Below are 15,302 nucleotides of genomic sequence, written 5' to 3'. Positions count from 1 at the left end.
TTCAGTAATTTGTTTCTTGACAGCCTGATGCTCCTGGTCTTTCTGCTGTCTTTCCTTCTCTCCACTTAGGAGTCTTGGAGTCCAATAAAATGTGAGCAGTGTCATTGTTTTCAAATGTAAATTTTATGGTGCAGTTTTTATATTTAGATGCATTATTTCAACTGACATGCAAATTCGTACAATGGACTACTATGCAGCATTGAGGATGAACAAACAACATCACACCATAACATGGATGAATTTTACCAGCAAAAAAACTAAAGGAATGGGCAGCCGGGCACAGTGGCTCACACCTGTAATCCCAACATTTTGGGAGGCCCAAGCAGGCAGATCACTTGAGGTCAGTAGTTTGAGACCAGCCTGGCCAACATGGTGAAACCCCATGTCTATTAAAAATATAAAAATTTGCCAGGCACGGTGGCAGACACCTGTAATTCCAGCTACTCAGGAGTCTCAGGCAGGAGAATTCCTTGAACCTGGGAGGTGGAGGTTGCAATGAGCCAAGATTATGCCACTGCACTCCAGCCTGGGGGACAAAGCGAGACTCGGTCTCCGAAAAGAAAAAAAAAAAACCCTAAAAACTAAAGGAAGGAGAGATGAAAAAGAAAATACTGTGGGATTTTACTTTTGTAAAGTTCAAAAATTGGCAAATGAATCTATGCCATTTGGAATCGGGTTAGTGCAGTCCCTTGGAGTGAGGTTGGGGATAGTGAGCTAGAGGGGGCATAAAGAGAGCTCCTTGGGATCTGGTAATGTTCTATTTCAAGATATAGATTCCAGTTACACAGTATAGTGATGTTGTAAGCTGCACACCTATGATTTGTGAGCTTTTAAAATATATATGTTATACTTTTAGAAGTAGTTTCTTGAAAAAATTGACAATCCATATATCTTTACAAATTTCATTTGTAAAAAAAAAAAAACTCTCTTGTAAATATGATGCTTTAAAATACATTTGAAAAGTAAAACATCATACAAAATGCCGGTATATTTTAGTGCCTCATGTTTATACAGGATGGATAATACTGAATAATGGCTAAGATTCAGAACAATATACACCAGAAATTGCACGCATAAATTCCCTGGTCACTATTAACACTGTGTTTTTCTTTTTCTTTTTTTTTTTTTAATCTTTATTCTATGAAGAAACAAGCACTGTGTTTTTCTTAATGCCTAAAATAACATCTAAACAAGGGGCAGCTGCCTCAGGCAAATTGGTACTTAGGCGATTTTAAAGACCTTAATGAGATCAGGTAATTGCTTGGTGAAGCTAAAAATTTTACCTTCAATTAACTAATCAACAGCACCATACATCATCATAACTTCTCACTCCCTTCCACCTCCGTATCATCAAGTCGTTTCCTCCAGATGTCTGAACCTGCACTCAGGGTCCATTTTTTAAACATTTATTGAATTAGTCTGGTCTAATCTACAATTAATGGAAAGTCTATAGTAATGCAAATTCCATACGCAGCTAAGGAAAGTTAAAAATTTGAAAAAGCATGTAAAGCAAATACACTTTCTGTTCCTTCTACAATCGTTTCTTTGCAATTCATAAAATACTTTCAGAAATCACTTAAAAATATTTGGGTTTCCTGCTTCCATTTTCTAAATAGATGATGCTGATAAAAATAGCAGTGATCACAGCCTACTCCAAATAGTGTTGGGTTTTTTGTTTTTGTTTTTGTTTTTGTTTCCAGTAAACTGGGTAGATTTTAAATAAAACTCTTGATGGAAATTGAGAATTGTGAACTGGAAATTGAATGAAATTGCCAAGTGTGAAAGGGAAAAATGGCCAATAAAACCACAGAAGCACTTCCTCTTCAAATTTATGCTGGTAAAAAGATGGCAGAGAACATCTTCTTTTAGTGCTTATTTAACCTTAAATAGACCTAAATATGTCCTCCCCTCACCGTGGCCCAAGTTGGCACCTGCCAAGTGTCTCTGTAGCACTTATGGCCCCTACCCACTGTTTTCTGCTGTGCTCCCAAAGCCATCCAGGCAAGCTGTGTTTCTGGTAGCCAAGGAATGGGAAGTATAATGAGGGTGCAGGGCTTGGGGAGGGAGGGAAATGGCTCTCCTCTCCTTGAGGAAGGGCACATGGCTTTCACTTTCATTCTGTAGTACAATATTTATTAAAAGCTTACGGCAGGTCAAACATAGTGCTGGATGCAGGGGACACAAATCGTAAGCCATCACACTGCCATGTTGATGCCAGAGTCCCCTGTGGAACAGGCCTCCATGGGCCAGATGAAGAATAAACATAATTATACTAAATAGTTTATGTAATTGCGACACCAAATAACATGAACCAGAGGAAAACATTTTTTGTTTGTTTTTGAGACAGAATTTTGCTCTGTTGCCAGGCTAGAGTGCAGTGGTGCTATCTCCGCTCACTGCAACCTCCACCTCCTGGGTTCCAGGGATTCTCCTACTCCGGACGTTCCAGTGTCCAGAGTAGCTGGGATTACAGAAGTACACCACCACACCCAGCTAATTTTTGTATTTTTAGTAGAGACAGAGTTTTACCATATTGGCCAGGATGGTCTCAATCTCCCAATCTCGTGATCTAACCACCTCGGCCTCTCAAAGTGCTGGGATAACAGGCATGAGACACCACACCCAGACAACTTTTTTTTTTAACACTTTGAAAGATATAAAATATATTTTATAATGCTCATTTCCCCCAGAAAACTGAGGGAGAAATGATACTTCACTCAGCTTATTAGTTTTCTAATGTAATAGAATAATATGTTACATACACAGAAATTGCTTATACCTGATGCTGTATCATAATTCCTTCCAGATATAATGCTAGATTGAATCAAGGCAAAAGATTAAATAAGATAAGCAAAAAAACCTCAACTCTTTTCTTACAGCTAGAATTAGACTTGATTTGATACCTTCTTAAGAGTGCAACCGATTCAGTGAGGAAATTCTCATTACATTGACCGGTATAGTAATTGAGGTTTTGGGTGTAACTTCTCGGTGACAGTTTCCTTATCTGGAAAATGAGGTTGATAACAGCCTCTACTTCATAGGGTCGTTGATGATTAAATGATATAAAGCAAGTGAAAGATTCGCATAATATTTAGCAGCACATAGTACATGCTCAGTAATTCATTAATTTAACATATATTTACCAAGTGCTTAATAGGGCAGGCTGAAGATACATAGCAGTGAACCAAACAGACAAAAATCCCTACCCTCATGATGTTCATATATCAGCAAGAAGAGACAAATAATAAGGCAGTAAAAATATTATATCCCATTGCATTAAGTGAAATAGAAAAAATTAAATTGTGGTTGGGGATAGGAAGAGGAGGTTGCCATCGCAAAAAGGCTGGCAAAGGGAAGGCCATGTCTGAAGGAGAGGAGGGAGCAAGCCATGAGGCTATATCTGGTGGGGAAGAGAGTTCCAGAGAGAGGAAAGTGCCAATGCAAAAACAAAGATAACTGTGTGGTGGGTAAAGCAAACCTAGGTCCGCAATCCCTGATTCAAAATTCTGAAATTCAGAATCTCTGGAGTTCAGTCATGCATACTCCCCACCCTCTCTCACCTCCAGGCCTGTGGACAGGACCGTCCTTCTCCGTGGAACACCATTCCTTTTCGTTTTCTTTGGTTGGGAGTCCCTGCCACAGCATGTGCTGCTCACCCCTTATTCCAGATCTGTCAGCTCCGTTACACTCCAGTGCTACTGAGTGCCTTGACCTTAGGACACAGGGATTATTACTCTTCTATTTATGTTCTCATTATCATTATTATTATTATTATTATTATTATTTATTTGAGATGGAGTCCCACTCTGTGGCCCAGGCTGGAGTGCAGCGGCTCACTGCAACCTCCGCCTCCCAGGTTCAAGTGATTCTTCTGCCTTAGCCTCCGGGGTAGCTAGGATTACAGGCACCTGCCACCACTTCCGGATAATTTTTGTATTTGTTTTAGAAGAGGTGAGGTTTCACCATGTTGGCCACACTGGTCTCAAATTCCTGACCTCAAATGATCTGCCTGCCTCGGCCTCCCAAAGTGCTGGGATTACAGGTGTGAGCCACCAGTCCCAGCCTATGTTATTATTATTGCTTAATAATAAAATAAATTAAACATTTATCCCCGGCTGGATGGGAGCAACGCATTAGGGCTCCAGCAACATTCCCCTCAATTAGGATTCTCACCTCAGCTAAAAGATGAACATTTCCATAAATTTCAGGAAAATCTTGGCTCCAGTAGTGACATCTAAAGAATGGAGATTAGTCATTTTCCATTCTAAATGGGGAAGTAAACTGAATGAAGATGAGGAATCCTGAAAGGCAAGGAGGGGAAAGGAGAAAGGGAATGAATAAGATGAGGAAGGAAAAGTGGGGAGGAGAAGGAGGATGGAAGGGCATAAACCCCGATAGAAAAACACAAACAAGGTTATGAGCATCTCCTACTGCAAGCGTCTGCGAGCAGCAGAGGAGGGACCCTCTGCCGTTAACTCTTTCCCGTACTTGTTCATCTAAAAAGCTGACTTCAGAGAGAATGAGATTTTTGAATACTTATGGTTTTTCAAGGATACCAAACTCCCCTTCCAAAATAAAAAGGAGTCTAAGGAATGGATAGAACATACGTTTTAAACAAATGTTTTTAAAGTGGGAAGCGGCTTCATTGGCTTTCATCTGGAAAGTCGCGGGATATTTGCAGTGACTTCTTTTTGTTTTTTGTTTTTTTTTTAAAGTAGCAACGCAGGAAAGCGTTCGGCTGCTCGCGGCGACGGCCGGATGCTCCAAAGTCAAGATCCTCCGCAGACAGGAAATGCCTCTGCCAGCTCCAAGGTCCCCTTGCCGCAGCCCTCTGTATTGTCCAGAGAGATTTGTGTACATCCGACTGAGCAGGTTTCCCGCCTGCAACTGCGAACCCAAGAGCTGTCTCAAAAGAAGGAATCACTGGGGCTGTCTAGCTTTTCTGACTGACACTCGGGCCCACTGCGTGCATGGGACGGACGCCTTCTCTCGGGGAAGCCACGCTCCGCTCTAGGAACTGAGGGACGGAGGCTGAGGATGAGTTTGTCCCCCGGGGCCCCAGCCAGCAAGAGAGGGGTAGGGATTCCATCTGTCTTGCTGCGAGCCATGCTTGCATCCACAACGGTGTGATTCTGGTTTTCCTACAGCCACATGTGAAGGGGTAGCTGCTCTTCTTTCTGTGGACCTGGGGTCTCAGATCTTTGGGTGAGTAGGAGGAGTCTCCAAAGTGCTTCTTATTTGGGTTTATCAACAATACAAAAAAATACATGTCAAGGGAAAAAATTAGACATATACAGAGTCCAAATGGGACTTCCTAAAACCTCTATGGACTGAAAAATAAATATCAGTACAACGTGATTATTTTGACTACAAAATACTGAACTCCTAGTCTTTTTTCTTTTTTCTTTTTTTTTTTTTTTTTTTTTGAGACAGTCTTACTCTGTTGCTCAGGCTGGAGTGCAGTGGCATAATCTTGGCTCACTGCAACCTCCGCTGCCGGGTTCAAGGGATTCTCCTGCCTCAGCCTCCCAAGTAGCTGGGATTACAGGCACGTGCCACCACACCCTGCTAATTTTGTCGTTTTAGTAGAGACAGGATTTCACCATGTTGGCCAGGCTGGTCCCAAACTCCTGACCTCAGGTGATCTGCCCGCCTCAGCCTCCCAAAGTGTTGGGATTATAGGTGTGAGCCACTGCACCTGGCCTGAACTCCCAGTCATTTAGAAGCATCCTGGGTGATTGTTTGGTTTTCACATTCTGTCCCATATTGTCAGTAGTCACATAAATAACTCCAACCACGGATTTAAAGGCTCATTGATTATTAGATCTTGAAAAAAAATCAAAATCAGGAGATTTTGAGTTCATCAATTTCCACATGGCAATATATCTGGAATGGGAATTTTAGTGTCTTCTGTCCCCAGCAAAATGCATTTTCCCCAAGTCCAAATAAGTTTTCTTAAATCCCTATCCTGCCCAATCATGCCCTAAGATGAATATTCACAGTAATGAAAACCACACACACACACAAAAGCTTGTCAGAAAAGTTGAAAGAGAATAGGTACTTTCACTATCAGAGATGGTTTCCTCTTTTCCCACAAGATGTGTTATCAGCTTTCACCCTGAGAGAACCATAAAAAGTAAGAAAAAGTAATGTTATGCAATAGTTCTCTAAATAAAATACTACACAGTAGACTAGTCATCTCTAAAAGTGATGTTGTTTAAAGAGTCAAAGTACATCATCCAACAAAATCAATATCATATTAAGTTAGAAAGGGTTCTGAATATCAAAGACCAATGAACTGAATAACTTAAAGTATAAGTACACGACCCAGGGGATTAATCACACACTGTCATGGTGAAATTAGGGCAATTCTTCCAATCATTAACGTTTTGCTTACAAAAATGTGCTTTTCTGTTTGTCTTTCTGCTAAATGATAACCGTTTTCAAGTTGAATCTCCTGATAAAAAGAGTTAAAAACAAGACAGGAGTTGTGCTGTAAAGGTCATACATGCTGCTTAAACATGAAATAGCCAAAAGACAAACAAATGAAAAATGCCTGGATCGTAGGAGGAATTTCTAAATCTTCATTGGCAATCTGCAATGGTGCACTTCAGAAAAGTGAATGCCTACCTGTGTCCTGAGAATACTGCACCTCCTCCAGTTAACATGCTCTTGATTCTTAAGGACATGTTTAGATTCAGAGTGGGAGCAACTTGAAGAGAGTTAGGACAAGCTTGAAATTGGGAAGCAGCCTGGTTTCAGGGAATTGTCAACTTTAAAACTAGATTTTACCCCTCGACTTTTCTAGTGTCAATCAATACATTAGTCTGTATTTCTTTGCTGAACAGTCATGATACAGTTACTCTCAAGAATAAACATTAACCAGGGTTTATCTCCAGAAGTGAAACACACACATGGATCTCAGGATTACTTTAATTCAATATTATGTCCACAAGCTGTCTGATATAGACAGTCCCCTTTTCAGATGAGATGGATTATGACCTTTGAAACCTTGATGTAATCTGTTAGGCAGGGTCTGGAGCTTGGAGCCCACAGCTGATGGGAAAGGAAACTCTCCCACTGGGTGGCTACTTTGGGTGCCAAGGTTGAGGAGACATGGGGATAGGGAGAACAATAATGATGGCATGAATTGAGTTGGGAATTTGGGAGCTGGAAGGGGTCATGTGGCTCAACTAGACCATCTTTGACCTACAAATGAGTTGAGGCCAAGAACTAAAACACCAACCCAAATCTTCAAACTTCCAAGTCTATCCACACCTCTCTGCTTAAGGACTAGTACTGCTTTTCTCAAAAATCTTAATTCACCTACAATTCCAGGGGCCTTCTTAGAATCTAAGGAGGCAGGATGTGACAAGTCCCTAAGAACAATGACTTTTTCACTGTCTTCATCTGAGTGTCCAAATCTAGGGAGGGCCACAGCCCTGGGAGCCAGGCAAGGGGTAGGGTCATTCCTTCACAGGTCCTTAGCCAGAGGTACCCAACTCTACAACTAGAGGCCTCCATGGAGGCCAAGGCTAGAGAGAGAGATTTCCGGGTCTCTCTCCAACAAGTCTCTGTCATAGTTTTCCTGGACTGGCAGAGACCTGATGGCTCAGCTAGACAAGCAGCTGGCACAGACTAGCAATACCCTCAACAGTCAGAAACCTGGGCCTCCACACCCACCTCACCTCAGCACTCCATTCTCTCTCGATCACATGGTGCCCCGACCTCCACACTGCGCCCTCTGCTCAGCCATCAAACCTCACTCCCACTAGCCTGGATAAGCCCTGCATTCCTGTTTTCCCTCGTCTTTCCTTCCTCTCAGTACTCTGCCCCAGCCTCTGGCTGGCCAGAGTTACCAGGGAAGCAGGTGGGAGAGTGAGCGGGAGGGAGGGGTGCCGGTCCCAGCAGCTTCTTCCACACCCCGAGTGCTCACATCACACCACCAGAGGTGGTGTCGGGCTGCAGCTTTGGCGTCATCCCAGCGCTTGTTGGAAAAGCAAATTCCCGGTCCCAGCCCAGTTCCAATAGATCAGATCCCTAGGAACGGGGCTAGCCATGGGTTTCCACAAGCCCTCCAGAAGGTTCTGAAGTTCCCTGAAATCGAGAACCGCTCTCATCGCAAACCACCTCCCCACTGCTCTCGGCCAGAGCCTCCCATCCCCCCACACGGACCTCCCCACCCCGGCCCGCAGCACGGAGCAGGCTCCAGAGCCCCGGCCGCCGAGGGATGACGCGGTGTTGACTCAGCCGGTCAAGGACGGCGAGGGCCAGAGAATCGATGGGGTCCGGACGGCCTCGCGCTACGCTGCGCAGCGGGCCTCGGCCACCGCTCTTCTCATCGCCTGGCGTGCCCGTGGTTCAAACGTGTCTCCAGCTCGGGATTCACCGACAGGAGCAGTGCCCTAGCCTCACACACAACCAGCCCCAAGGAAAACGCCCCGGGAGAGGCCCCGACCCACATTTCAGGTACCCACCCGCTGTCCTGGAACTCAGGGCGAGAGCCCCAGCAAGATCCAGCCCCAATCACTTCCCGTCCCCAGAGCCCAGCAACGCACCAGACACTCAGGAGGTCCTTTAAGAAAAAGTGTGCAGATATTTTAAAATCAATGAATTAAACTTGGGACGATGTGAGTCGTCCCACGTTGGGCTTTATTATATAGTCAAGTTACTTACTTAAAAAAACACATTTTGGCAATTTTTTTTACAGTGAACAATTCTATATACACATTATAAACATAGTTTGATATAAAACAGTATCTACAATCTACTTACATTTAATTAACCTGCGACTTCTAGTTCATCTGCGATTAATTTTAGTCAGGTCAGTTTCTCTGCTTGAATTGGAAGCTACTATCCCCTTAACACCTTGGTCAAATAGGTATTAAGTGATAGTGCAAAACAAGCATTTAAAATTCTTATCAACTATATCTCTGACAAAACGAACATACATCTTTTAGACGAGAGCTCTGAAATGGCTTTGGATTTAAGACAGCAGTAAAAGAATGTCATATGAAAGAATGTTTTCCTTTTAAAATATTTCAAGGCTGCCTAAAATGTAGGCCCCTCTGGATTTGGGGTACCCCTTTGCCTTACTATTAAGTGGGAGATATACAGATTACAGAAAAGTCATTCAAGAAGGTCCTATTAAAACCTTTAAAGCTATAACTTAAACATTTAACAGAAAGTTCAAAATTACTTTTTCATAAATAGAAATAACAACTTACTTTTTCTTAAAAGGGGCAAGAATTGAATCACTGTTATGTCACTTTATCAAAACAACCTAAGTTCAGTACATAAACTATTTGTTAAATCAAAATTAAGGTCTCCATGTAGGTTTGTTAACTGAGCAGTGCACCAAATATTTTAGGTTTCCAGAACACCAGAAAATTGATTCCCTTTCTTATATAGCCTTCCAGTTCTTCTATGAAGATTTTCTGTAGCAAAATATTATTCCTAAATCCAGTTTTCTGAACATGCCAATGCCAGTGGTCATCATCCAGCATTAAAATATCCTTTATCGCCCTCAATGTCCACTTCCTGATCTGAATCCTCTGAAATCTCTGATTCAAGGTCTTCCTGGGAGGCAGGGGAGGGTGAACACTGAGAGCTATCTAAAGAAGCACCTTTATTCTGTTCACTGGGCAAATCTTGCCTCTGGTCACAGGAATTGTCCAAACTTTCCAGTTCTTCTTTTTTATTGCTTTGAGGGTTCTCCTGAATAAAGGAAATGAAAATGGAGATTGGAAGGATCATAAAATATGGATAGGTAAGAGGCATAAATCAAAACATCCCTTCATCCGGTATTATCTGTTAATTTTTAGTTTACTGAGTATTCTCAGTTTATTATCTTCTTATTCAGGAGATACATACTTGTGCTTTATTCTCACTTTGGAAGAAAAGTTTCTGTCACATCAAAAATTATATGCTTACAAGATGAGAACCAGCCATGAATATAAATGCAGATGTATTATACCAATTGAACACAAATTCTGGTTACTTAACACCAGCCCAAACCCATGGTTTTAATATTCTCAAAAGTTTAAGGGGGAAAGAAAATCAGATCACTACAGATAAATCCTAATTTCATTCTTTAAATATTTAAACTTTGTCAATTAATAGTCTTCCAGACATTTAAAAAATAAGAATGCTAAATGGTGAATTAAGAATAAAGTTTCAAAATTATTAGACTGGATCTTTTTTCATTCATTTTCTGGAGTAAATTTATAAACATCTACATGTATAAATATATAACAAGTTACAGAATTATGGCAAAGAAAAAAACGTGGATCTGAAGAATGCTGCCAACTGAGATTGTAGACAATTAGCTACAATTTACTTAAAATCTGGGGCAAATTTCTGGGAAATATCTTGATAATACATAGAAACCACTATTTTTAAGGTCTCTGGTAAACTAGAGCCAAGCCTTTGACCAAGAACTGTTAAATACATAAGCTAGTGAATTTTTAATCCTACACCTGTCTAAAATGCTTATAAATACCACCTAGAAATATTACAACATCTATTTGTTATATAGTTGCAAGCCTGTAGTCTCAACAAATAGATTCACAAGGTCAGAAAATGAGAGTGAATCTGCAAATATTTAAATCACATTACAGTAATGAAATTATGGGAATTTTATTTTGTTTCAAAATATTCCTTGGGATGCTTTCTTTTGAATGAAAAAATAATGATCAATACACTTTAAAATCCACTTTGCTTTAAATCTCTCCATTGTTTCCAAATGTTTTATTTATTATAAACTGCATATACAATGACAAGTAAACAACTCAGCAATTGTCAGATAACTTTGGAGGATACATCCAGATTAGGACATCAAAAATGAATGTTTAGCTTTAAGTCAATAGACCTTCTTTTAAAAACTAAATCACCCTTTACTTTTTATCACATATTGCGAAACAAGGTCACTGGAAGAAAGACTGGTAGAAAGTTTAAGCTACTTTCCAAACAGGCCCGAATATTTTCTTACAAGTTTTATATTTCATTTTAAGAGCTGGCATTAGATGGAAAATAATTTTTAAGCTCCCTGACAGTTAATTCTTCTAAAAAACAGTGCAAACAAGACTTAAAGGTGTTTGTTTCTTTATATTTACCCTTGAGTTCTGCCTGGTTTTATTATGGCTGTGTAAATAAAAGAAACAATTTTCTCCCAAAGATAACTGCTTAAGTCATTTACTGTCAATTACTTTATCTTTCCTGCGTTAATTAGATAAACAACATATGGGATTTATAAAACAATTAGCTGGGAGTTTTACTAGCCAGTGTGCGAAAACCCAAGCATAATTGATATAGGAACCCCATTAGGTGCTTTTAGCATTACTGCCACCTGAGCAACTCATCCTGAATTTCAGCAGGACTATTTGTCTTTTTAATCAAGGTGAAGAGGTTAAATAGTCTCTCAAATGACTTTTGCATACAACCCATAACAGCCTCGCAGAGATAACGTGATAAAAATATTTATTTCCATAGAAACAGAACCATGTCCATACCTGTTTTAGTCTCCTCCATTTAGCGCGTCGATTCTGAAACCAGGTTTTAACCTACAGGAAAGAGAGAAAGAAAACTCGCCACGGGCCCGCGTCGGGATTTGCCAGAGGGCAGGGTCGCTAGTCGCCTCTCTCTCGGTGGCCCGGCGACCCCCACTCCAGAAGCCTTTCCTCCCCACCGGAGGCGGCCCCAGGCCCTTGGCGAGCTCACCTGTCTCTCGCTAAGCTGCAGCATCTTGGCCAGACGCTTCCTCTCAGGCGGAGAGAGGTATTTCTGCGTCTCGAACTTCTTCTCCAGCTCGATGGTCTGGTCGTTGGAGAACCTCACCTGGCCGCCTTTCCTTTTATGCAGAGGCCTCTGCAAGAAGGGGCTCCAAAGTAGAGGTTTGCCTGCGGGCGAGAAGAGCAGCGCTCACCCACGGCCCTGGAGAGGCCTGGCCAGACCCCCCTGGGATGACAAAGGTAGGCCAGGGGCCACCCAGCCAGACACGTTCACACACACCCACCGGCACGTGGACCCAACACGCTCCCACCAACACACAAATATGCCCGAAGTCACACACCGACACTGCAGATGCACACGGCCCATCCTGGTACACTCACCCACACACAACCGTCACACCTACAGCTAGATCCAGACACATCTTTAATCCCCAAAAGAATGCGCACTACCGACTGGGCTTACAATGCCACGACTCTCTTTGCCCAGTGGCTCTCTGATTGATACACTTTTTGCCCCCTTGGATCTTCCATGGTGAACCGGGTGTGTGCGTGTTGGGGGTGGAGCGGGGCCGCTGTACCGCCAAGGCCTGGCTGCCCGGGAAGCGCTCGGGCCAGCACGGCCGCGTTAGGCCGCGCGAGGAGCCTCCAATCCTGGCTGGGGGAGCCGCGGCCTCCTCTGATTTCACACCCAGCCCGCGGGGGCGGCCAGTTAAAGCCACCCCATGGGCTATGGCAACATTTCCGTCAATGTGTTTCCTGTTGGTCTAGCTCGAAAAACCCTTTGCTTCCTCCTGCGCGGTCCCAGCAGTAACCCAAGGAAACTCAGGGCGCACAGTGAAAACGTTTGCTCCCAGGCCCGGCCCGGCTGAGGGTCCCGCTCCAGTCCCGACAGGCGACCACAGCCAGGCTCGGGCTGCATCAAACTCTCGAGGCTGGAATTAGCCAGACAGGACAACAACTCAAAAACATAAAAAGATGAACTAAAATACAATCCCCTTCCCGGTAACCGTGAGAAGGGAAGGTGGAGGGCTGAGCTAGAGGCCGCGCCATAAAAATGGTGACATTAAAATGCTAATTAAGACGTTATTTGTCTTCAGGGTCCCTAGTGAAGCTTCCAATAACAGAGTTCATTTAAAACTCTAGAGGCACCCCGTTTCCTTATTTACCCTAGGGCTTCAGACCTCGAAGGCGCCAAGGGTCAACCACAGCGCGGACCACGGGCGGCTTATTTCTTAAGCCGCACACTGAGGGGACAGGCCCCGAATTCTAAAAGATATGCCCTATGTGTCCCTGCTTCCCTTCCTAACTGGCACCCAGGGGCTGCGGCTTCCTACTCCAAAGTCGTGTCGGTCGGTCAGTGCGTCCATCAGTCCGCAGGCCTGCACCTCAACGCTTTGAAAGCTAGCATTGTTTTTTCGAGATTTTGCTTGCGTCAGGCTTCAGACTGGTGCAAAACAGCCTCGAAAAAAAATAGGAAGCAACTGGTTATTTTAGCTGCCATAAAGTCACATCCCACACAGAGGAAATGAACAATATCAGAAAAACGGATCCCGGCTATCAGAAGTCGAGTGTTTCCTGAATTTGTCTGTATTGAGGATGTCGATAAAATAATCAGCAGCGTGCACTACTCCGGGGGAAGGGTCTGCTTCATGCAGCCAGGAAAACACTTAACAGCTTCTGAAACCAGATTTACTCCTATCGAGAACTCAAGATTTCCTGTATGAACGGAAAGGGTCAGGCTCTTTCACTGCACAAGCCTGTTGAACCAGGTCCAGCCCCGTAGCCGCCCGGGCCCGGAAGCCATCCCTACCCCACGGGGGCCGGCCAGGGGCGCCCCGACGCCACTTTCCTCGTCCCTCGCGCCAAGGGAGCCCCACCCCGGGTGACACGCGCGGTCCACGGCTGCCCTCGCCGCGAGGTCTCTCGCTGGTCCGCGTGCCCCGACGCCTTCAAGGTGCAGGAAAACCAATCTGAGTCACGGTGCGGTCAGCCCCGGCCGCGCGCCGCCCGTCCCCGCGCGTGCCCGTCAGCCGCTTTTCATCGCTTTTGCCACAGCCGTCTACCGCCTGCCCCCTTCGCCCCTCGGCCTCCCGGGCGCTGCCACCTGCCGGGTGGCGCCTCCTCGCCCCCACCCTCGCCCGACCGCCTTACCCAGGGGGTCGTGGCGGAGCAGGGCGTGCGTGTAGTCGTTCACCGTCCGTGGGAAGGGGTACAGAGGGCCCCCAAAGCCCCCGGGTCCGTAGGCAGCGGCCAGCGCGGCGGCGGAGTGATGCGAGAAGGCGGGGTGGATCGGCGTGGGTTCGTACACCGGGGTCCGGTAGGGGGACACGAGGCTGGTGAAGGAGGAGTTGGGGGACGGCAGCGTGGGGGCGGGAGTGGGCGCGGCGGGCCCGCGGCCCAGGATGTCCTCGATGTAGAAGGGCGTCGGGTGCGCGGGCTGCAGCAGCGGCGTGGGCGCGTACAGCGGCACCCCTACGGCGCCCGCCGCGGGCCCGGGGTGCGGGTACTGCATGGCTCCGCTGCGCTCTGGACCCTCGCAGAGCTGCCAGCCCGCGCCGCGGCGCTACATTTATCCGCGCTCCGCGCTCCCGGCGATAGGCTCCGCCGGCCGCGGGGTGGGGCCGCGCTCGCTGGCCCCTTCCTGACGCCGGGCCCTGTGGCCAATGGCGCGGGGCCCCGGGAGCTGCCGCCCGCCCCCACCCCGGCCCGCCCAGCCAGCCGAGCTCCCCGCCCCCTGGGAGCTCTAGCTCCCAGGCTCCGGGCACCCGGCACCTTGATGCCCAGCAGCCGTTGTCGCCCCGGGGGTCTCCAGGCACCCCGGTCGAGGACGCCCTCGAGGGAAGCTCGGGGCCGCGTCCGTCGGGGGAGACACGACGAAGGCTGCCGCCTTGAGTGCGAGCTCCAGCGGCCTTTTCCGCGGCCCGGAGGCACCTCTGCTGAAATTCGGGGCGCCGTCAGGGTCCGGGCCCGGGCCCCGGGTGGCAGCAGTCGTTTCCAGACGGGGAGTAGCGGGGCTTGGCTGGAGCAGAGGCCGCTGGCTTGAGACGCCTCCCCGGTGGGTGCGCTCCCTGGATTAACAATTGCGCTGGCTGTCACCCCGGCCGCCTCGGGCGCTCAGAGCGGGACAGCGCCCTGCGTTCCTAGGGCTGCTCTGCGTCCCTTAGCTGCGGCGGCCCGGCGGGGTTTGGATGGCTGGAAGGTGCTGCGCACTGTTGCTCCACCCGGTTGGTTTGGACGTCCCTGATTCAAGCCACTTCCGCGAGTATGCTGGCAGAAGCGGCTCCGAGCAACAATCAAGGGGAGGCCCGGGTCCTACAGCGCCGGTCAGGGGCTGTGCAGTCTTCAATCCAGTGAGGGCTGCTCCGTGTCTTTTCCGCCGGCTCTTGAGGGTCGCAGCTGCGCTCAGTCTGGCTCTGGTTTTGCACGTGTTTTCTATTGAAGCAGCCCGTACCGCTGGCCCGTGTGGCTGTGCGGCTCCACTCGCCTCCGGGGCAAAGGGGCATTTTCTTGATTGACGCCCTCCTGCGGTCGTCACACCTCGCGGTGAGCGGTTTCTGCTAAGGTCCTCCATTA

The 15,302-nt window shown here is 46.3% G+C and overlaps 2 protein-coding genes across 6 annotated transcripts in view; both read right to left on the bottom strand.

Annotated features, from left to right (window-relative positions):
* The window catches only part of EXOC6 (exocyst complex component 6), a 364,881-nt gene extending 360,110 nt beyond the window's left edge, over positions 1–4,771 (bottom strand). For all 5 annotated transcript variants that reach the window (XR_013525005.1, XM_054243102.2, XM_078346040.1 and 2 more), the window contains exons 1-3: positions 4,608–4,771; positions 4,174–4,301; positions 3,561–3,712 (exon numbers count right to left, since the gene is read on the bottom strand). Coding sequence is in view for 4 of the 5 variants with exons in the window: in XM_054243102.2 (XP_054099077.1) it covers positions 3,561–3,645 (85 nt within the window). In the remaining variant the exon portion in view is untranslated. The remainder of the gene's footprint in view (positions 1–3,560; positions 3,713–4,173; positions 4,302–4,607) is intronic.
* Positions 4,772–8,598: 3,827 nt separating this feature from the next.
* Positions 8,599–14,273, bottom strand: HHEX (hematopoietically expressed homeobox). The gene is made up of 4 exons (XM_035268475.3): positions 13,881–14,273; positions 11,719–11,897; positions 11,511–11,561; positions 8,599–9,717 (listed from the first exon to the last, which is right to left on the bottom strand). Exons 1-4 carry the CDS (start codon positions 14,239–14,241, stop codon positions 9,496–9,498), a joined length of 813 nt encoding a protein of 270 aa, XP_035124366.1. The 5' UTR covers positions 14,242–14,273; the 3' UTR covers positions 8,599–9,495.
* Between the last annotated feature and the right edge of the window lie 1,029 nt (positions 14,274–15,302).

This window comes from Callithrix jacchus, chromosome 12, assembly GCF_049354715.1.
Source record: "Callithrix jacchus isolate 240 chromosome 12, calJac240_pri, whole genome shotgun sequence".
NCBI lineage: Eukaryota > Metazoa > Chordata > Mammalia > Primates > Cebidae > Callithrix > Callithrix jacchus.
Note: the sequence above shows the minus strand (reverse complement) of the source record. Positions and strands in the feature narration are given on the sequence as shown.

What these genes read in the sequence shown, in the direction of transcription:
- HHEX (XM_035268475.3), bottom strand. Translation starts at nt 14,241, where the DNA reads ATGCAGTACCCGCACCCCGGGCCCGCGGCGGGCGCCGTAGGGGTGCCG. An exon ending in GCTCCGCCACGACCCCCTGG is followed by an intron (nt 11,898 to 13,880) that starts GTAAGGCGGTCG and finishes TCTCGCCCGCAG; the next exon opens with GCAAACCTCTACTTTGGAGC. An exon ending in TGCAGCTTAGCGAGAGACAG is followed by an intron (nt 11,562 to 11,718) that starts GTGAGCTCGCCA and finishes TCTTTCCTGTAG; the next exon opens with GTTAAAACCTGGTTTCAGAA.